Source organism: Odocoileus virginianus, chromosome 33 (genome assembly GCF_023699985.2).
Source record: "Odocoileus virginianus isolate 20LAN1187 ecotype Illinois chromosome 33, Ovbor_1.2, whole genome shotgun sequence".
NCBI classification, from domain to species: domain Eukaryota; kingdom Metazoa; phylum Chordata; class Mammalia; order Artiodactyla; family Cervidae; genus Odocoileus; species Odocoileus virginianus.
This window is the reverse complement of record NC_069706.1, coordinates 32,981,792-33,002,564: the sequence shown is the minus strand read 5'-3', so window position 1 is coordinate 33,002,564 and position 20,773 is coordinate 32,981,792. Positions and strand designations below refer to the sequence as shown.

Here is a 20,773-nt window from a genome sequence, read left to right as displayed (position 1 = left end):
CTGTGGGTCATACAAGGTTCTGCCTCGTGATTTTCTTTTTTTGGCTGTACTGTGTAACTTTGGGGATCTTAGTTCCCTGACCAGAGGTTGAGCCTGGGACTCTGACAGTAAGAGTGCAGAGTCCTAGCCACTGGCCCACTGGAGAATTCCCTGCCTTGGGGTTTTTAAATGTGAATGTTTTGGAACTGGTAGTCCCAGTAATTGCCTCTTGCATTAGATTTAACCCTGTTCAGAGGACAGCTAGGTGGTATCAGGGGACTTTGCCCTCAGCCTTTTATTTTGAAATATTTCAAACACAAAAATTGAAAAGAACAGTGCAGTGATAACTAAATACTGCTTTGTGACATTTGCTTTATATTTGTCTTGTAGAACCTTGAAAGTAATGACATTTCACTCCCTATGTTCTTATTTCTCCTAAAAAGCACGTTCTCTTAGGATGATCCCATTGTCATCACACCTAAGAAAATCACAGTAATTTCCTGATATCAGCCCATATTCTGATCTCCCCAAAGCGTACCCAGAATGCCTCTGATAGCACTTTCTAACCCACCCTCCTCTGATCTAATGAAATGGATCAATTGGAATTCATTATGAGGTTTCTGTAAAGCCTCTACTCCTTCCACTACTTCTGTAACACTGACTTCTCCAGAGACTAGGCCACTTGGTCTCACAGAAAGGGCCAGATTCTGGTTTTGTCTGCTTGTTTCCTCCTGTGTCATTTTATTTGTTCCCATCTCTGTTGGGGCACTTTTTTTTTTTTTTTTGGTCTTGCATAAAGATTTTTCTTTGTCCCTCCATCTAGCCTTTTCATTGGTTCAGATGGAATAATTGAATTTGAATTGAATGGTGGCTGGCCCAGGGCTCTTCCTTCAGAATCAGGTGTTCTTAAGCAGCAGTTAGCACCAGGGGCTGTGTGACCAGAGTCCAGTTACCCAGGGGAACTGTCTTGTTTTCTGACTTGTCCTTTAGGTTAAGGCGTTTTGCCTCCTCACACCCATCTCCTTCTCTTGGATGGAAAAAAAAAAACTAGGTGGGTGTCCACTCACCCTTCGTGTTGACTCGGCAACCATTTACTCAGCTTGGTGAGCCCCGGTTCTCTGCAGCTCTTCTGCCCCTGGCCTGGGCAGGCACAGCTCTTCTGTGCCTGGCCGAGGGAGTGGAATAGTGCAGCCCACCACATTTCCAGAGTTGTCAGGAACCCGCAGTCATGTCTGAGAGGCTGCCTTCACACTGGATCTACCTTGGGAGAATGAATCTAGACTTGTTTTAACACAGTCTCCACGATGGACAAATTACCCTGCTGCTTACTGGCTCTTAGCCTCCTGAAGCCAGAATTGAGATGGGGAGTTTGGATGGTCCCTTCAGTTATTTAAAGCTTGACTGACAGCTCGTTTGGGATTCCCTTATGAAAGCATATTGCCTTCCTAAAGCCCTTGCCTCTGAAAATATGGAGGTGTTACGGTTTATAGGTGGTTTTCCCTGCTCAGCTTTTAAAAAAAAAACATTCCTTTTGGGCAAGGGAATGTCCTGGTCCTTCAGTGATGGTACTAGGTTGGAGAGGGTAGTGGGCAGACCAAGTGAAAAATACTCTCTTGACCCAAATTAGGGGTTACGTTCATTCAATACACAAAATAGATCTGGTAAATAATGGCTGGGTAACACCTATACAGGGGGGAACAGCTTGTCGCTGACTGCAAGCACTGTGGGTGAATTCCTTTCCATTGTAATTTCCCTAAATGCTGTCCAGATCCTCAAAATCAAACACACCCTTCATTACACGGCTGGGCAAAGGCAAAAGGAGCAACACCACCCCCCCCCCCCCGCCCCGCCCCAATATTCTAAAGGTTAAGGATCTAAAATATATTTAGCCCAGTGGTGACAGCGCCATAACCACCAAGGTAAGAAAACAAAACGGCCTTGGCCCACCCCTCAGGGCTTCTGCACTCAAGAATGCCCTAGCGACTGGCCTGGCCGCCCCTGCCCCATTACTTGGTTTGCAGGGCCCTGGAGTTAAGAGGGCTCAGCATCCACGGGGGCCCGACCCCGCCCCACCTAGGGGCCGGCTTCTGTGACTCCATCCTCTGCTGCCCCCCGCCGGGCGCTGCTCGTCTCTGCAGCCAAACCCGGGTGCGGCCAGGTTCGGCTTCCTGCAAGCCTTCGCGCGCCCCCGGCTGGGCCCAGACCCCGAGACGGCAGCAGGGCCCTGAAGCTCGGCCTGCCCCGCCCCAGCTCCAACCCATCTGGAAGCACCATCCTCGGGCTTCTCTCGGGTCACCTATCTGCAAACACCTGGGCCCTGGGGGGCAGGATTTCGCTCCCTGCGTGTGCCCGGGGCCTCAGTTATGCCTGGACACACAGGTGCGCGTCGACACCGGCGATTCCCCGAGGGTGAGCCGCAAGACCCCGCGCGCCGGTCAGCCGAGTCTCCGGGGGCGCTGCCCCTGGAGGCCAAGGGGAACCTGACAACCCGGGATCGCGAAGGGGCCAGGCCAGGCCAGGCCAGACTATCCCGGATGTGAGCAAGGGCGGAGACGGGGCCACCTTCCAATCGCGGGCAGCAGGGAGAGCCAATCACAGCCAGCCTGCCCTGCTCGCCCAATGGTCGGCCTGTTGCTAGGGCTCTGCGCCGGGATCAGCCTGGCGGCTGCCCGAACCCATCAGCTCCGCCCGGGCTCTCGTCCCACCGCCGGGCCTTCCTAAGCCACACCCACCCCGCCTCCGTTCTCCACCCTCCCCCGGTCTCCGCCCTCTTCGCGGGCCTTTGTCACCCGGAGTAACCTGGCCAGGCCTCTGTAGGGCATTACAACGCCTTATAGGGAGTTAGCGACCTCTGCGGGCCCTGTCCGTTGCCGCGATCGGTCGGCCGAAGGAGCTGGTTGGGAAGGGCGGGGTTCGGGCTCCCGCGGGGCCCGCGACCCAATGCCTGACCCTCAGAGTTCCCTTCTGGAAAAACGACGCAGCCTGTTAAGTGGGTTCGCCATGCTTTCTAACCTACATGGATCTTGTTCTGGAACCAGCCACTGGAGGTCTCCGTTATTTTCATATTGCAGAGAAAGCCGGGGGTCTCTCTGTACCACTTGCTTGCCTGACCCTCCCAGCAGTTGGCGGGACTCAAGGGGTTGGCCACCGAGTTCCATCACCTCACACGCAGGCCCCACGATCCAGAGGACACGGAGGCCAGACTCTGCTTCCTCGGACATCAAGGCCTTCCACGGCCAGGCCCCAGCCCAGCTCTCTAGCGTTCCCTGCCGCTTGCAAAACCCCCTCCCACTCAACGCCCTTCTTTCCTCCACACTTCCGGGGTGGCCGCTCTGAGCGGTGGCCAGCCAGAGCTCTTCCCCCAAGAGGCGGATGTCAGAAATGTTAAGAAGCTCAGACAACCCCAATCACCGCCCTTCTCATCTTCCAACCGAGAGTTGTGTAATCTGAGGCTGGGAGGGAAGATGGGGTTGCCTGAGGCAGAGTCAGATCTGGAGTGAGGAATTGAAGACCAACTTCGGTCTGGCTACTGGCTATTTAGAAAGGCGAGATTTCTGTCCCCAGCAACATCTGTCATTTTCCAGATGAAGGGATCTCAGTGATAAAAAGCTTAAGAGTTTAGGATTTGAATTTTCCCATCCTGTTCTAGTTGTGAGGCATAACTTCTCAAGTTCCTTAGTCCTTCAGAAGTCAGTTTCCATATCTGTAAAATGGAAGCCCAGTCCTAACTCCTAGACCACCAGAGAATTCCCTCACAGTCTGTTCTTTTCTTTCTTGGAACTTTATCTTAACTTTAACTTAAATCTCCATTATCAATTGCTCCATTGTGTCTCTCCATCCATCCTCACATCATTTAAACTCGCTCGGTGTCTTAAGTCTTGAACGGAAATCTTGTCTAAAGATTACTTTCTAAAGCTCAAGTCCCATTTCCTTCCATTTTGTAACAGAACTGAAAGAACAGTTACTATTTCCTCATATTTCCTTCAACCTTTTTCTTTTTTTTCTTTCTTTTCGCTGAGATGCAAGCAAGCAGAATCTTAGTTCCCAGACCAGGGATAGAACCTGTGCCCCATGCAGTGGAAGCACGGAGTCTTAAACCTCTGGACGACCAGGGAATTCCTCCCTCAAACTTTGACTTACAAAGATCACTGGTGATTTCACCCTGTAATAAGGGTGATCTCCCTATTAATGTCTTAATAAGGTCAAAGTTATCTTCCCATAATTCCCGTGAGTGTTTCTTACTCGAACATAAGTAACTAAAGGCTTCCCATGTATTGGCTTCCCTGGTGGCTCAGCTGGTAAAGAATCCGCCTGCAATGTGGGGGACCTGGGTTCAATCCCTGGGTTGGGAAGATCCCCTGGAGAAGGGAATGGCTATCCACTCCAGTATTCCGGCCTGGAGAATTCCATGGACTGTATAGTCCATGGGGTCGCAAAGAGTGGGACACAACTGAGCGACTTTCACTTCCCATGTATTAATTCATATAATCAACTACATTTTGCAGAGGAAGAAATGGATTTAGTAACTTGCCTACAGCTCATAAGTGCCGTGGTGGGGATTTGAACCCAGTGTGACCTGTGGCCACAAGCGCAGCCGTAATCCTCTGCTGCCTCTCAGCGGCACAGGGTTGCTATGAGGGTTTAATAAGCTAAGGTGTGACTGGCAGCTAGCAGGTGCCCGGCACACTGCCAAGGGCCGGTGTGATTCGTGACACCCATGTGGCAAAGGAGCAGAAGGTGGAATAGATTCCCAGGCCTGCAAAGGCTGACCAAGGAAGTGAGCTAGGTGCTCCAGGAGGGAGGCTTGAGCTGTTTCAGCGACTGAGGCCCAGAGCAGGGAACGGGACCAGAGGTATGGGGGGAACAGGGCTAGGGGGTGTCAGTGTTTTCCAAGACTTGGGTTTTCTGCCCCCATTTCTGCTCTGGGCCTGGGCAGAGATTCCGGAAGGCTCTGGGGTGGGTGGTGTCAGGTATCTGGGGATCTCTGGGAGAGCACCAGGGGGCAGTCACTTACCATCCTATCTGGGGTTGGGGCGGGGAGAGGAGGGAGGCTGGAGAGGCCGAACCCAGGGCGTCCTGCAGGGGGCGTCTCAGGGCCCGCCCTGGCCCTGCTTCACCCTCTTCACAGATGGAGCCGAGACTTCCCTTCTGGAGTCAATACGGCCTGACACCCCAGAGGCCTGCTGTCTGCTTGGTGGGAGCCAGTTACTCTTCCAGAACCGTTCTGCCCCACTCCCCTCGCCCCGCAACCCGGAGCCTTAGGGCTCCAGCTGAGGGACTGGCCTTTGAGACCACTTTCAAGGTTCAAGCCTTTCAGGCTGGTCACACCTAGAGAAGGGTTTTGTTTTTGTTCTTTTTTTTTTTTTGAGATCTTTAACAGGGCCACCAAGGGGATTGTGCAAGGACAGCTCAGCCTCCAGGGCCCAGAGAGGTGGGGGAGGAGGCTCCAAAAGTTGGGGAGCTTGGTGATGGAGGTAGGGGTTCAGAGAAGTGGAAGAACTCCCAGAAAGCAGGGAGTTCCAGTGTGGGAGAAGGGGCTTGTTGCTGGGAGTGGGGTGTAGTGAGGGAGTGGAGGATCAGAGAGGGACATGGACCTGGCAAGAAGGATGGGAACTCAGGGGGGCCTGGGGGAGGGGGCTCAGGGACCACTCTGGTCATCCGTTCACCCGATGAAGTTCTGAATCCCCCTGTCCCGCTGTCTTCCCAGCCTCAACACAGCCTCAACACAGCCATCCCTAAAGGACTTTCCAAAGGACTTTCATGAACCCATCTGATGAGGGGGAATGAAAGGGGTTGTCTAGACCTGCTTCGGGGTCAGGGCCAAGACTGAAGGCCTTCCTCATACTAGGTCCTCATTGGTTCTGTTAGAAAGCCGTCCTTATACCTTTGGGCCCCCCTGGGAATTTGGCCTTCCTACCATTGTTAGGGAATCCTCAGTAGCTGCCAACCTTGGCCATTCTCCCTTGATTCCCAGCTCGCACAGAGCTGGCAATGCTGACAATCCAAACAGGAGGGGCCTCAGGAGCCACCCAGACCCCTCAGAATGGAAACTGAGCCCAGCTCAAGGCTGGAGCCCCCCAGGCCCTGCCTCCAAAAGGCACAGAGCTGACTCAGACCTGGCCTCAGCTCAGTGCATTTTCCTGAATGCACAGCCGCTCCTGCAGCCTCTGCCAGTTCTTTAAACCTAGCAGGCTCTGCCCCATTCCTGGCAGGCTCTGCCCGGTTCGGCCCTGAGGTGGGGGTGAGGGCAGATTTCCTTCCACCGAGGTGGCCCCTCTACCACCAGGGCTGCATCTTGACCCAACCATCGCCACTTAGGCTGCGCAGGGAGCTGTTCCGGGCTGGTCGGCTCTGCAAGGCTGGAAGGAAGGGTGGGAGGGGGATATGAAACTGCAGGGACCTCTCCTTGGGCAGGTCAGTTTTCCCCAGAGTCCCCAGACATGACCTTTTCTCTCCGGGTTGGGAGTTGGGAGCCTGTCTGGGCACTTGACTTTCCCTTGCCCTCAGTCTGCCCTTCAGAAGAGACAAAGGGGGCTGGCAACTGGCCAGTGAGGCTCTTCCGCCCTCCACACTCCTACCCAAGGCCATCCAGAGATTCTGTTATTGATCTGGAGTTGTTCCTTCTTAGCCAAACCTGGGATTCCTGGGATTTTTCATGCTTCCAGCTCTCCCAGCAGAGCTGTCTCATAAGTTGTTCAGTCGCTCATTTGGGTTCGACTCTTTGTGACCCCATGGACTATAGCATGCCAGTCCCTGTCCTTCATCATCTCCTGGAGCGTGCTCAAACTCATGTCCATTGAGTCGGTGATGCCATCCAACCATCTCATCCTCTGTGGTCCCCTTCTCCTCCTGCCTTAAGTCATTCCCAGCTTCAGAGTTTTTTTTTCCAATGAGTCGACTCTTCCAGTGAGTCAGACTTTTTCATGTTTCCAGCTCTCCCAGCAGAGGTGTCTCATGAGAGGCCTATGAGAATACGGTTCATCCTCAGAAGGCAGAGTTCAATGCATACAATGAAGTCATAGTCACCTGGACAGGTGGAGGAGGGAGGGAAGAGTCAAAACTGCCCAGAGACTAAGAGGATCTTGCCATGGATAGCGTCATTCCTGCCTCTGGGCTCTTGTTCTTCAGGGCTGGAACCCAGGGACGTGGTAGATGGACAGATGGTACACACTTTGGGGTGGGGAGCGCACATTCCTGGAGGCTGCTTCTCTAGGAGAGCAGGCGTGAATGCAGGGCTTAGCCCCCATGTCGTCAGGGTCTGAGCTGCAGGGCCCAGTGCCAGAGTCTGACTGAGGCCCGCCCAGGCTCGCCCAGCTGCCCACAGCCATGCCAATCCTCCGTCCCTGCTTTGATCCTAAGAGGTAACTCAGTTGCTGCTGAGCAAGTCCGGACCCGGGGCCAAGCCCTGGCTGCAGGGCCGTCCCAACCCCCAGGTTCCCCTGTGAGCATGCAGGGTTGGGTGCAGTGTAGGGGGCAGCGGGGCCAGGGTAAGGCCAGCAGATTGTGATTTCGGCATGCGCAGCAGTAAACAGCAGCTTGAAGCAAGGACTTAATCTCCCTGACCCGGACTCCTAACCCCTGGACCACAGGAGCCAGCAGTTAGGGCTAGAGCCCCTAGTCCCTGCCTGACTAGTCAGGAATGAATTCAGGAGAGGAGGCAGAAGGTAAAGAGTAAAGTAAAAAGTTTATTGAAAAGAAAAGGACATGCGGAAAGGCGCTTGGGCAAGTTCAGAGAGTTGAGCCTTTGGAAAGTTTAAGTCCTTTATAACAGTTTTCCAGATCTCTGTCTTCCCTCAGGTCAGTCATCTTGCTTTGTCCTCCCCCCTACCCCCCCACGGTTAATTTGTCTCAGGACCCTCCCCTGGGGTGCGCACGCACTCGTCAGCCAAGATAGATCTCGAAGTGAAGGCTTCTGGGAGGAGCAAGACTTAATATGGCCTGGAATTATCCTCAGACTTCTGACTCCAAGGAGCCTTTCTGTGCATGTGTAGTGCCTCCTTTATCCTAAAAGGGGGGAAGAGGAGAACCCTTAATCCTTCTCTCAGACAGGGTTTTGCCTCTCTTTGTCCTTGCCATGATTGTTGCCTTGAGATGTTAACAAGCGACAAAGACTGGCTATTTACCCGGTTTTTTACCCTGGCTATTTACCTATTGTTATTTCCATTTCAGAGAGCAATCAGGAGGCCGATTGTAAATTCCTCAGTTGGAGCCCACTTATCTCCTGTCCCAGAAAATGCAAACAGAAGGGTGGCTGATTGTAAAAGTCCAACCCAGAGCCCGTCTATCTCCCACCTCTCCGGTCTGATCTCCGCCCCACCCTGGGCTCTGTGTCAACTTCCTGGCCAAGCCCGGGCAGGGGCTCCAGACCTACCCCACCCTCCTCTCCACACTTCGCTTGGTTGTCCCTCTCCCATCACAAAGGTGGTCTGGCCATGCCCTTTGGACTCAGCCCCGCAGTCCTCTGTAGCCTTCCTCTGGGCAGTTTTTACTCCCCACCCCGCCCTCTCCGGGAGCAGTCTGTGCCTGGCAAACCCCCGGGGCTGATTCAGTAGCAGGGAAGATGAGAGCAGTTGGAAACAATTCCCTCCTCCAGCAGCCAAGGTCTGGGGGCTGCCTGACTTTGCACAGACAGGGAGGTCAGCAAGCCCCAGACAGGGCGTCATGGCAGTCAGGAGCTCAGGACTTCAGAGGTGCCCTCCTTTTCCCACCCCCCAGCACCTCCACATCTGGTCTGTCACCCCACCCTGCAGAGGCCTGATGCTGCCACCCCCTGGCCTGTGGCCCCCTTCCCCCCTCCCCTGGCAGGACCCGTGCCCACTGCATCTCAGCCGCACACTGCCCCCTGCCTCTCGGCAGGCCCCTCCCGACCATTCTCCTCTGAAATCTGGAACCCCGTTTCTAAAGCAAAGATGCTTAAACCCTTTGATCAGCCTGCACTTGAGTGGCCTTCAATGCTCTCCAAGACGGTCCCCCCACTCCCCATCTCCCTCCCTTGCCCTGCCTACTGGCAGCCCTTCCTCCAGCCTGACCTCACCAGCTTTCCAACCCTCACCCGTGCAATTCCCGCCTTACCTGTCACACAAGAGACACTTCCTGAAATCCCTCTTCCCCACTCCACTGAGACCCCCGCCCCCTGCCCCCGAGCTGTCCAGGCTCCTGGCTGTGCTGTGCGTCACGAGTCTGTGTCCTCCACTTGCCCCCGAGGGCTCATGCAGGGACTTGGACTGCCCGGCTGGGTGCTGGGCCCAGAGAAGGTTCCAACAGGGAGAGCAGATTTCACAACTGGGCGGGAGAGAGGAAAGAAGAGACCCAGGGATCACTGACCTGGAGCTGAGAGTGGCTTGCTTGCGCACCCCATGGGTCCCTAGGGGCGCTGGGGAGGGGTGAGCTGCAGCCTCAGGCATATGAGGTCTGAGAGGGAACCTTTGTCGTTGCCCTGGAGCAGGGGCATTGCCCACCAGACGCTCTTCGGCTGAGCAGAGGGGCCCGGATCCTAGCATTCACTGAACCAAGGCCAGTGTCTGAGTCTGCAGCCCGGAAGGACATGGGAGGCCTTTAGAGAGAGACCCACTGGAAGTCAGAGAAAGGCCTGGAGAGGCGGGAGGAGTCTCACCAGGTCTGTCAACACCCCAGAGCCAGTCTCTCCCAGTGGGGAACCCAGACCTGAACCAGCCTGCCCAGAGGCGCTGCTGAGCCTACATCTTCTTTTTGAAACATATTTATGTTTGTTTGGCTACGCCAGGTCTTGGTTGTGGCACGTGGGATCTTTACTTGCAGCACGTGGGATCTAGTTCCCTGAAATTCCCTGAACAGGGATTGAACCCAGGCCCCCTGCATTGGGAGCATGGGGCCTTAGCCACTGGACTGTTGCAGAAACTAGTACTTGAGAAACCAAGCACCACACATGGAGAGTAGGAGAACTCAGGTTTATTAGGCTGGTGGGCCCAGAGGAGTTAACACTCCAAGCTCTGAGCCCCGAACAAAGGGGTTACAGAGTCTTTACAGACAGACTACAGTGGGCAACACTAGCTGCTAATAGGCTGGTTTAAACTAAGGGAGGGGGATGCCTGACTTTTACACGGACAGGCATGATGAAGCAGGTTTGCAGGGGCTGAGCAATTGCAGAGAGCAGGACACGGGTGAGGGAGATAAGCTCCAGCTCCTAGTATTGTTAAGTCCCCACTTTCTGATACTACATGACCTACGTGATCCAGACTTTGCAAGGAGCCCAGCTGAGTTACAGAGGCAGAAGGAGCAGGAGGTTAGGTAAAACTTTAACTTTTCCTCTTCATGCCCCCCTCTTGATGCTTCTATCACTCATGTAGAAAGCATCATCTCATGTTTTGGTAGGATACTCAGAGCTCTGCGTCATTTAGGGGGCTATATTGAGCTATTACCATTTGCAACTTTATGGATTCAATCTGAGAGGTTATGAACTGGGTAATTGCATTGAGAATACAAGGGCCAAACAAGAGCGCTGCAAAGGGCAAGACGAGAAGACCTGTTAAAGGGAGAAGCCACGAGGCCCCGCACCAGATATTGCTCTAATTACCCCAGGAATTAGCTAGTTTTTCTCTCCTGTTTATGATTTGTTCCCTTAGCTGTTGGGCCATGTCCCTGACTATTTCTGATTGGTTTACATAAAAGCAGCATTCTTCATTCAAGAACAGGCAGGGGAAAAAAAGAACAGGCAGAGTCCTCCCTTTTCAGCTGTCAGGAGGTCTGCTGCTGCTGCTGCTAAGTTGCTTCAGTTGTGTCCGACTCTGTGCGATCCCATAGACGGCAGCCCACCAGACTCTGCCATCCCTGGGATTCTCCAGGCAAGAACACTGGAGTGGGTTGCCATTTCCTTCTCCAGTGCGTGCAAGTGAAAGTGAAGTTGCTCAGTCATGTCCGACTCTTAGCGACCCCATGGACTGCAGCCTACCAGGTTCCTCCGTCCATGGGATTTTCCAGGCAAGAGTACTGGAGTGGGGTGCCATTGCCTTCTCCGTCAGTAGGTCTAGCCCTCTCCTATTCTGTAAAACCACCTCAGCCAGGAAGTCTAGTTGGTCCTGTAACAAAAAGCACAACAATAATACCAATTAGGGATCAAGGCCAGGGTTGACAATGAAAACCCACCATCGATATTTTGATAGCCAGATCCTCAAGCTTCCGCCGTGCATTGACCAGCCAGCTGCCAGTGTGTGGCTGGAGCAAGGCTGAAGAATCCTCAAGCTTCTGCTAAGCATTGACTAGTCAGCTTCCCGAGTGACTAGAGCAGGGCTCAGTGTCCTTCCTGGTTGAGGGCCATTGTCTTTGGGACCGGACCTTGTGGAGGTTTTTGGGGTCCCGAACTGCTTTCCAAGTGTCCTCATCACAGAAAGCACCTGCCTCCTTGACTCGGGTGTGGTGGAGCCAAGGGATGACACCTATAACTTTAACGGCAGTAGGGGTTGCCAGAATGACCATGTGAGGGCCTGTCCAAACTGGCTGAAGTGGTTGGTTTGTTTTTTCTCATCTTTAACCCATACCTCATTTCCTGGCTGATAGGGATGAACCTGATTGCCCAAATGAATGGGTGTCTTTTCTAAGCTTTCTTGGGCGATAAGGCAGAAGACTTTTTCAGGGCCTGGAGGTGTCGGGAAATCTCCAGGTCAGTTAATTGTTGGTGGTCTCCCTTGAGGTTTTTATCACTGGCAGTGGTCTCCCATATAAGATCTCAAAGGGCGAATAGCCTGAGGACCTCAGGGTGCGTTTACAGAAGGAGATGAGAGTCTATAGAATGACAAGGCAGCTTGTTCTAGCATTGTCTAGGTGATGGCCAGGGGATATTCTTGTCGTACTACTACTTGCAGAAACTTAACAAGAAAGTTTAAGACATGTGGCCCAAAGATTAATAGAAGTAGGAAAGCTGCTGGGGGTGCTTAGTCAGGAGAACCAGGTCCAGACATTGGCTTCTGACATTAGTGTTTCTCTAGGTATGAGAAGATGCAAGAATTTGGACTCATAAAAATCTTTACCTGAAAACATCTGACTATCTGAAGGCCTGATTTCCCAGGGTTTTCCCAGAGTGTCTTATTTTTTGTCTCCACCCTGAACTCCTTTCAAGAGGGTGTTTAAGGTCAGCATCTTATAGGGGTCACGATTTAATCTTTGTAGAGGCAGCTGGCAAGGGTCAGCTTCCAGTCAGCAAGGCCCCTTCAGAGCCACATATTTGACCATGTTTTGGGGGCATTTCATAGTCACTCACTCCCAGGTCTAACAAAGATTCCATTGACAGGCCACTCAGTGTGTTGTCAGTAGACCAGGCCTTGTAAGTAGCAAAAGTCTCTGGACCATACTTGTTTTACTAGCCTCTTGGTCCAGGAAAATATTTCCTCTTGTTGCTTCTTCCTGTATCTAGAGTTGAATTATTACAATTATTGATCTCATATGGATCTGCATATCAGCATTTTATCACAGGCTGAGTCACACATTTGGTAACATAAGAAATAATCTTCTGAAGCAAGCTACATAGAAAATAATATAGCTAGCAGTTATTAGTAAGGTCAGAAGCAATAATTTAAGTCAAGAACTTTCATTGGGTATAGCCCGGTATACCCCAGGTCATCTGACTCAGTTAAATGATTATAGCCAAGTGTTAATCTCCTGGTAGTACATCATGGAGCATCTGACCTTTATCCAAAGACTGGTTACTGATTCAAGCTTTAGAAAAAATCTTAGAGTGTCCTTTTTAATAACTTGATTAAACCTTTTAGCAATATAACAAGGAACTCTCTCAGAAGTGAGTCTTAGTAAGCATGGACCTTAATTAACTAAACTAGAATTTAAAATTCAGTGAAACATAGTTTTTTCTTTTTTTGGAGAACTCATTGTGAGGGCAGTAACACTATAGCCAGGGAAGGCTTAATCCCATCAAATAGAAATGAGGTCTGTCAGGGAGCTGGGAAAAGCCAAGGGGCCGTCTTGGATTTCCCATAGCTCTGGCTGTTTGGTTTTTAACTGTTGTTTATCCATTTTTAATTTCCTGATTTAGGAGCAGACTATTGCCATGTTTTAAGTACATCAAGATAGCAAAAGTCTAACCATGAGGAGTTATTTTTTTGTAGAAGTAGAATGAATTTTGTCTACATGTACCATAATTTTAAATAATAAATCACTTAAAGGCAAAGGAATGCATAATCTGTTATCAAAAGCTGCACTCTAAGAAAACTTTGTTCTCTAAACAGAGAGAAGACCAAATTCCAGTCTGGTACCAGTTTACTGTTAATAACAAAATTTGTTTATCTGCTTAATCTTAGAAAGTCTTCTCCATAAATCTTGAAGAACTAGCAGTATTTTTCTAAAGGCATGAGAGTAAAACTATAGAAGGCATGTTTAGAATCTGATTCTATTGCAGTTGATAAAGAAACCTTGTCATAACACTTTAATATGATAACTAGAATTATAACTGACTATATTTTATCAGGGCATATCAGATATATATGAATTTCACATAATTTTAGGATATCTATATTAGTAACATCAACCATACAGTATAACCTGAAAAGATTTTTCACCCCTTTAACAGTACTTCCCATGTAATTTAACATGTCCAGTGAGCCCAGGTAGCTTAATAGCTCTTTGGGATGTCTCAGGGGCCCTCTGAAGCATCCCAAAGTTAGCTAGAAGTCAAGTTATTTAGGAAGTTTGGTCAATAAATGTCAAAAGGGTTTATAACAGTCAGGTAGGATCATATAAATTACTGTGAAATAATAGTTATTTACTTAGCCAAAGTTAACAAAAGATTTCAAAGGTAAATATAGATCAGATCAATTAAGAGGTAAAGAAACTTAAATCTATTATTAAAAGCAATTCAACATCTGAAGAAAGTATGTCCTCTTAACAGAGAGAAAGGCCAAATTCAAGTTTTGCACCAGCTTACTTTAAACTCATTTAGGTAAACTTAATTAAATTTATTTTAAACTTAGTCAGTCCTAACTATGCACAAAACTTTTTTAGGATCCACTTTCCACAAACCTTTTAATCACTTTCTGTAACAGCCATCTGTAAGTCAGACCGACTTTCCTTTTCCTTTATAAAATGTAATTTTATTTCTTTTTTTTTTGTAATTTTATTTCTTATACCTTCTTTATTAAAAGCATACATCCTACATCCTTATTAGATTAGCAAACATTAATACTAGATATTTAATATTGAGTATTTCCCAGTTCACATGAATCTGAAATTTATTTAGGTTAATTTTTCTTGTATTTAGAATTGTTTGATTTGTAAACACTTACTTTTCTTTAGGCCAATTAAATTAGAACTCATTTACAACTTCAACAATATTATCAGAAAAAAACAAAAGACATACACTGAGACATACATAAATCCACACAGACAGACAGACAGAGATCTTATAGTTTTCTGTTTGAGATTTAAAATATCTCTTTGACTCCTTTTTTTTCCTTTGCTTGAAGTTCTAATTTGCCCAAGGCTGAGGTCTAAGGCAAAGTGGGCTGTGTATTTCAAGGACATGGAAAGGGTTAACTTCAAGCTTTTTCCTATGCAGGCCTTTTAACAAGTTAGCTATTTTTAATTGCATATGCAAAAAGAGTTGGTTTTGCAGTTTCCAAAAAGAAAAATTTCTCTTGCTCTGTTCAATCAGCAATCATGCACTCAAAATCATTCAGAGGCTATCACAATGCCTCCCTTCTCCCGAGTCCCCAGGTTTCCTTAACTGTTGCTGCCTTCCAGGGAGCCCCAAGGAGGTTATCAGTCACAATGCCTTCCTTCTCCCAAGACAGGTCGGGGCTCGGCTGCCGGGAGAGTCGGTCAGAACTCAGAATACCGTCAAGTGGTGTGCCTCCTTGTTGGTCTCGGGGTCCCTTCGCTCCAGCCAGGCCGAGCCACCAGTCCGGCGGCTCAAGGGGCCGGCGTGGTTGGAATCTCGCTGGGGCCTCCAGAAATGTTGCAGAAACCAGTACTTGAGAAACCAAGCATCACACTCGGAGAGTTGGAGAACTCAGGTTTATTAGGCTGGTGGGCCCAGAGGAGTTAACACTCCAAGCTCTGAGCCCCGAACAAAGGGGTTACAGAGTTTTTATAGACAGACTACAGTGGGCAACACTACCTGCTAATAGGCTGGTTAAACTAAGGGACGGGGATGCCTGACCTTTACACGGCCAGGCATGATGAAGCAGGTTTGCAGGGGCTGAGCAATTGCAGAGAGCAGGACAAGGGTGAGGGAGATAGCTGCAGCTCCTAGTAAAGTCCCCACTTTCTGAGACTACATGACCTACGTGATCCAGACTTTGCAAGGAGCCCAGCTGAGTTACAGAGGCAGAAGGAACAGGAGGTGATGTAAAATTTTAACGTTTCCTCTTCAGGACCACCAGTGCGAGTGCGAGTGTGAGTGTGAAGTCGCTTCAGTCGTGTCTGACACTTTGCGACCCCATGGACTGTAACCTGCCAGGCTCCTCTGTCCATGGGATTCTCCAGGCAAGAATACTGGAGTGGGTCGCCATTTCCTTCTTCAGGGGAATCTTCCCGACCCAGGGATGGATCCGCATCTCCTGCACTGGCAGGCGGGTTCTTTACCACTAGCGCCACCGGGGAAGTCCCAGATCCCACGTCTTCTGAGCTGAGCTCAGGGCATACACAGGGCCAGCCCAACCTCAGACTGCGGTCCTCCCTCTGCCCTGCTCCCGACGGTACGGCCCAGGCAGCCTATTGAGCTTCCATCCCTGCTTCCTCATCACTTATTTTGGGTTTCCAATGGAGACTGCAGCCCCAGTTCTTCACCTCCTACGGACCTCATACCCTAGCTGTGTCCTAGAGGACGGTCTGAGCCCCTAGACCTATATTCCAGTTGGAGCACCGACGGCACCCAGGCGCTGACCCCTGCCGGCCCTCGGCCATGGCCCTGGACTCTGGGTCTTCCTGAGACCCGGCAGCTCTCTCCGTTTTGCAGCCTGGCTTGCTTCCTTGAGTGGCCCTGGCCCCCAGGCTCACCTCCATCCCCGTCCATCTCCTCCTGAGGCCCCACGGAGCCTCCCTGGGCAGCACTTCAAGCTATGGAGGCTCGCTCCCCACCCCCGCCCCCGCCCCGGCCTGTGTCTTGAGCTTGTCTTCTCTCCGGTGCCTGTAGTCACTCAGATGGCCTCGAGGACTGCTGGGTGCACCCGGGCAGGTCTCTTCACTTCTTCTTCTTTTTTTAAAAATAATTTTATTTATTTATGATTTGGCTGCACTGGGTCTTAGTTGTGGCACGTGGGATCTAGTTCCCTGAGCAGGGATTGAACCCTGGCCCCCTTCATTGGGAGCTTGGAGTTTTAGCCACTGGACCACCAGGGAAGTCCCAGGTTGCTTCACCTCTTTGAGGCTTTGCTGCCCAGTTGCCAAGCAGTAGTAACGAACGGCACCTCTTCTCAGGGCTGGCCTGAGGATTACCTCGTCAAAGGCTTGGCACCAGCTCTGCCACACATCAAGGGCACCGGTGGAGGAGCTGGCGGCCTTGCGAATGCTTTTTCTGACCAGACAGGAGGACCCAGACACACCCATGGAAGTCAGGGCCATCCTGTTGCCAGCCGCAAGGGTGCCGGCCAGCAGAACGAGGGTGAGACGTGGACAGGCTGACTCTGGGTCGTGGCCCAGCAAAGTGGAGGCGTCCAGGAGACACCTGAGACGTGGGGGTGTGCATGCCAGGGAGGCGGACGGACGATTTAAGAGATCAGAGCTCAGGGAAGCAGCGGTGGGAAGGTGGGTGGACTGGGCAGCGCCCTGGCCGACAGGTCCAGACCCGTGCTGCCAGCTGGGCCGGCACCACCCTTATTCCAGGTGTTTATTTCTCTGTGGGCCTCCCTCCAGGTTTGGTGGGGCCCTGGAGGGCCGGGACCTGCCTTGGCTTTACGCCTGCTCCAGATCATGGTGTCCGAACACGGAGCCTGCACCAGGGAGTAGAGTTGGAGAAGCTGGGCAGCGTCAGGGAAGACGGTTGTGGGTGGGTGCCCTGCCCCCTGCCCTGCGGGAGCTGCTCCTCTCAGGGACCCTGGCAAAGCCCGGCTGAGCAATCAGAACAGGGTCTGTCTGGCCACAGCCCCAGGCTCTAGGACCTTGTTAGTGGAGAAGACTGTAGGGTTTCTTAAGACCTTGAGCAGTTCGGACTCGGCTTCAAAGCCTCCATCTTCCTCCTCCCTCCCCGAGGTCTTCCCAGACCCTCCTTCATCAGGGAGAGGGTGGGTGTGGGGGCAGAGGGTAGGAGAGGGTGGTGGGAAGGGCACAGACAGAGGAGAGGGCCGAGGCATGCATGGCCATTCCTAGCGGGGACAGGCAAGGAAGGCCCTCCTGCGGCCACTGCTTCTCCCATCAGGTCGTTGCCTCTCTCTTCCACCAAACCCTAGGCCACACCTGCTCTTGTTCTCCGAGGGGCACTCTCGGACCTGAGGACCCAGGTCCCATGCTGCCTGCACGGGCTGGACTGGGGGAATCTCCCCTCAGAAAGCCGCCTGGGGAGGCCACACCTCCCCTCCCGTCTACCTGGTCCAGCCCCTCTCCGCAGGGATAGTGAAGTTATGATGAAGTCAGGAATCTGAGCTCCCAGGAAGCCCCCTCCCCCAGTCCTGTCTCCCCTCACCTGCCCCATCGCCCAGCTGGTTCCTGAGTGCCTAAGCCTGGGTCAAGTGCCTCTCATAGTTCCCCCTGCTGGCCCTGGGCGTTTTAACTGCAGTGAACAATCACTGCTTCTCTCTTGATGAACAAGGGGCACGGGAGGGCAGGGCTGTGCCTGGTAATGGAGGACACTGCACCCCCAGGACCCAGCCCGGGGCCTGGTGCCCAGCGGGCCCTCAGCAAATCTCAAACCAGCACCAACCCCTCTTCCTTCAACAAACACACCAGGGTCTGAGGCAGGTGGTGGGCAGTGGCTTCAAACTTTATTTGAGAAAAACAGAAGGTACACGTATCAAAAGAACATAGAGGTTTGGCGGGTGAGGATGGTCAGTGATGGCTACTTGAGGGGTGGGCCGCTGGGCTAAGGGCCTTTACTTGCTTGCCGGCTGTTCGGGCTTGCCAGCTTCGGGGCCGCCAAGCTGGGCACGCGCCTGGAAGGTGACGGGAATGGTGATCTCCGCCGACTGCGTGGCTGACTTGGGCAACGGGGCCTCCACGGTGAGCGTGCCCTCAGGGGACAGGGAGGAGGAGACCAGGGTGGGGTCCACACCGGGGGGCAGCCTGGACGGGCAGAGAGGGTGGACAAGTTACACACCAGGGCGTCCCCGCGCGCCCCTCTCCCACCCCCATCCCCGCCCCCCAGATCCGGAGCCAGGACTCACGTGTATTTGCGAGTGAAGCAACGGGAAATGAAGCCGTGCTCGTCCTGCCTTTCCTCGTGCTTGCCTGGGAGGAGGGGGAGGGGAAGTAGGTCAGGGGAGGCAGGGAGGGGCGGCCTCGCCGGCTGGCCCGCGGCCAAACGCGCCCCACCTGGTGGCCAGGAGTCCGGGCTGGCAAGACTGACGGAGGGATCTGGGTGCCCGAGACTGTCCCGGAAACTCAGAAGCTTTTGGAAAGTTCGGGTTCAGGGGCTTGGCGAGTAGGGGGTGAGGGTGGAAGCGCGGCTCGGGGCAGGCGCACACGCTCCCTCCGCGGACCCGGGCTGGGAGCAGGGACCCTGACGTGGGGGGGATGGGGGGCAGGGCCGGGAGGGCGACGCCTTCTTCATACGGACTGCGGGCCCGGGTGGGTGGGGCGCGGGGGGAGGGGTGTCTGGTCCCTTGGGGGCGGGGCTGGGGTTGAAGGGGGTCTCCGCTGGAAGGGGGCGTTGCTTTCCTCAGTGGAGACTTTTTAGGGCTAAAAGATCCGTTAGGAACTCCCAGCAACCCCCAACTCCAGGGAAGCGGATACAGACCAGGGGTAGGGCGAGGAGCCCGGGCCCAGCTCCGGGGGCCCAGCTCCGGGGGCTCCCCCCGCCACCACGCCCCACCGCCCGTCCTCCGCTAAGTTTTCACTTTCCAGCGGCCCCCTCTCACCACCCACGTTTCAACCCAGCCAGGGCTCTTCCCCGGGACCCGCGAGAGGAGGGGGCCCGGCGTCCTCAGTCCGCGGGGTGGGGTTGGGGGGTGCTCACCGGTGATCTCCACCACGCCGTCCTTGGTTTTGACCGTCAGCTCCTCGGGGGCGAAGTGGTTGACGTCCAGGGACACGCGCCAGCGGTCGGCGGTCTGCTGGATCTCGGAGACCCCGCTGCTGAGCTGCCTGCTGAGCGCGCGGTTGTAGGCGGGACCCTCGATCGCGGCGGCGGGCAGCGCGCGCACGTAGCCCGGCCATCCGCTGTGGCTCAGCCACTGCGACCACTCCTCGGGCAGCCGGGGCAGCCCGAAGGCCTGGTCGAAGAGGCGGCTGTGGGCCGGATACCAGTCGCGGAAAGGGTCCCAGCTGGGGCCCCGCAGGAGCGAGAAGGGCACTCGGCGCTCGGCCATGCTGGCTGGTCAGGGTGCGTCTGGAGGAGGCTCGGAGAAGCGGGAGAAGTGGCGGGCGCAGGACCCCACAGCGCTTTTATGGGCCTCCAGCCGGGTATTTTTAGCAGGCGGTGTTTCAGGTCTCTATTAATGGCAATGGCTGGCCAGGGGCAGCCCCTCCCCCTGCATTACCCCCCCACTGCATACCGGGGCGCGGGGCGGGGCGAGGAAGGCCCTGCCCACATCTGGAACCTTCTCTTGTTCAAGAAAACAAATGACTAGAGTCCTGATGTCGGCGCACTGCCCCTCCTCGGAGGCCTGGGTGCTAAAGCGCTGGGCCGCGATCTGTGGACAGTCGGGGAGGACAAAGCCGAGAGAGAGAGAGGTCGGGCAGTTAGTCCCAGGCTGTACAACTAGGATCGGGCAGAGCGAGCCAGGTTTTGGACAGCAGCGTGTCTGTGAAATAATGCCTTCAGAAGCAGCGTGGTTAGGGCCATCTCGGGAGGGAGACCGCCTGAGTTCACATACAGGTTCTGCCACTCACTGGATGAACTTGTGCAAGTTGAGTCTTTTGCCTCAGTTTCCCCATCGGGAAAATGGGGATGATGGTGGTGGTAATGATACTGCTTTCATTGCTGCGTTAATTTGAAGATTCAGCCACTTTATGCAAATAAACATTTTAGCCCAGGGTACATGATAATGAATATGTTGTTATTATTAGCCCCTGAAGTTGAAAGAGGGGGCAGGAAGGAGAGCATATGTGTCTCCCTGTTGCAGAGGCAATGGTGTGTGTAGGTTTGGCCATTTGCCCCTGACCCCCAGTGGAGTAGACTCAGATCACAAACCCTGAGGGCCAGTGCTGAGAAGGGGTCAGGAGGAAGGTTATGATCAAGTCTCCCCATTACATCTAGTTTTCTGAAGGAGCCCTCGAGAGGGGAACTTGAAATGCAGCAACCTTGAATCTAGTCTGGGCTTTGCTGTTTGTGTGATTTGGGCCAATACTCCTTTCCCTGTTTGCAGATTATTATCTCAGAGCCTGTTCTGTTAAATATTCCCACAGACAGGGAGAGGGGGCAGTTCCTTCAAACTTGCTTGGAACCTGAGGCCCGCCCCTTCTCCTGTCTGACCCCCTGTGAGATCCACGCCCCCACTACCCACTCTGGGAAAGGATGCTGCCCCTAGCTTCCTGCCATAATCCTAACATTCTCTCTCTCTCTCTCTCTCTCTCCTGCCTTCTTTCTGACATATGTCCTGTATTCCTCCTTTTTCAGTGAGGAAGCAGGTTTGGAGAGATGAAGTAACTGGCCCACAGTCTCGCGTAAGACACTAGCGGAGTAAGGCTCTTATCTCTCTAGTGCTCAGGGCTCTTCCCCTGG

The 20,773-nt window shown here is 53.0% G+C and overlaps 1 protein-coding gene and 2 long non-coding RNA genes across 4 annotated transcripts; all 3 read right to left on the bottom strand.

The window, feature by feature from the left end:
* Positions 1-779: 779 nt before the first annotated feature.
* On the bottom strand, positions 780-2,871 carry LOC139032809 (uncharacterized). Its single transcript, XR_011485431.1, has 2 exons — positions 2,779-2,871; positions 780-1,240 (listed from the first exon to the last, which is right to left on the bottom strand). It is a non-coding gene; the product is annotated as an uncharacterized lncRNA (long non-coding RNA).
* Positions 2,872-7,644: 4,773 nt separating this feature from the next.
* Positions 7,645-9,505, bottom strand: LOC110121774 (uncharacterized). Of its 2 annotated transcripts, none has more exons than XR_011485429.1 (3): positions 9,052-9,505; positions 8,128-8,200; positions 7,645-7,983 (listed from the first exon to the last, which is right to left on the bottom strand). It is a non-coding gene; the product is annotated as an uncharacterized lncRNA (long non-coding RNA). The 2 variants fall into 2 exon arrangements; XR_011485430.1 differs by having other exon boundaries at positions 9,304-9,505.
* Positions 9,506-17,854: 8,349 nt separating this feature from the next.
* HSPB1 (heat shock protein family B (small) member 1) lies at positions 17,855-19,588 on the bottom strand. Its single transcript, XM_020869064.2, has 3 exons — positions 19,067-19,588; positions 18,276-18,339; positions 17,855-18,174 (listed from the first exon to the last, which is right to left on the bottom strand). The coding sequence occupies exons 1-3, from the start codon at positions 19,416-19,418 to the stop codon at positions 17,985-17,987; spliced, it is 606 nt and encodes a 201-aa protein (XP_020724723.1). The 5' UTR covers positions 19,419-19,588; the 3' UTR covers positions 17,855-17,984.
* Positions 19,589-20,773: the final 1,185 nt, after the last annotated feature.

Excerpts from the sequence above, each read along its gene's own strand:
- HSPB1 (XM_020869064.2), bottom strand. The coding sequence starts at position 19,418 with ATGGCCGAGCGCCGAGTGCCCTTCTCGCTCCTGCGGGGCCCCAGCTGG. Across the intron at positions 18,340-19,066 it reads CGGCGTGGTGGAGATCACCG|GCAAGCACGAGGAAAGGCAG; the intron begins GTGAGCACCCCC and ends CCCTCCTCCCAG. Across the intron at positions 18,175-18,275 it reads TGCTTCACTCGCAAATACAC|GCTGCCCCCCGGTGTGGACC; the intron begins GTGAGTCCTGGC and ends CTGCCCGTCCAG.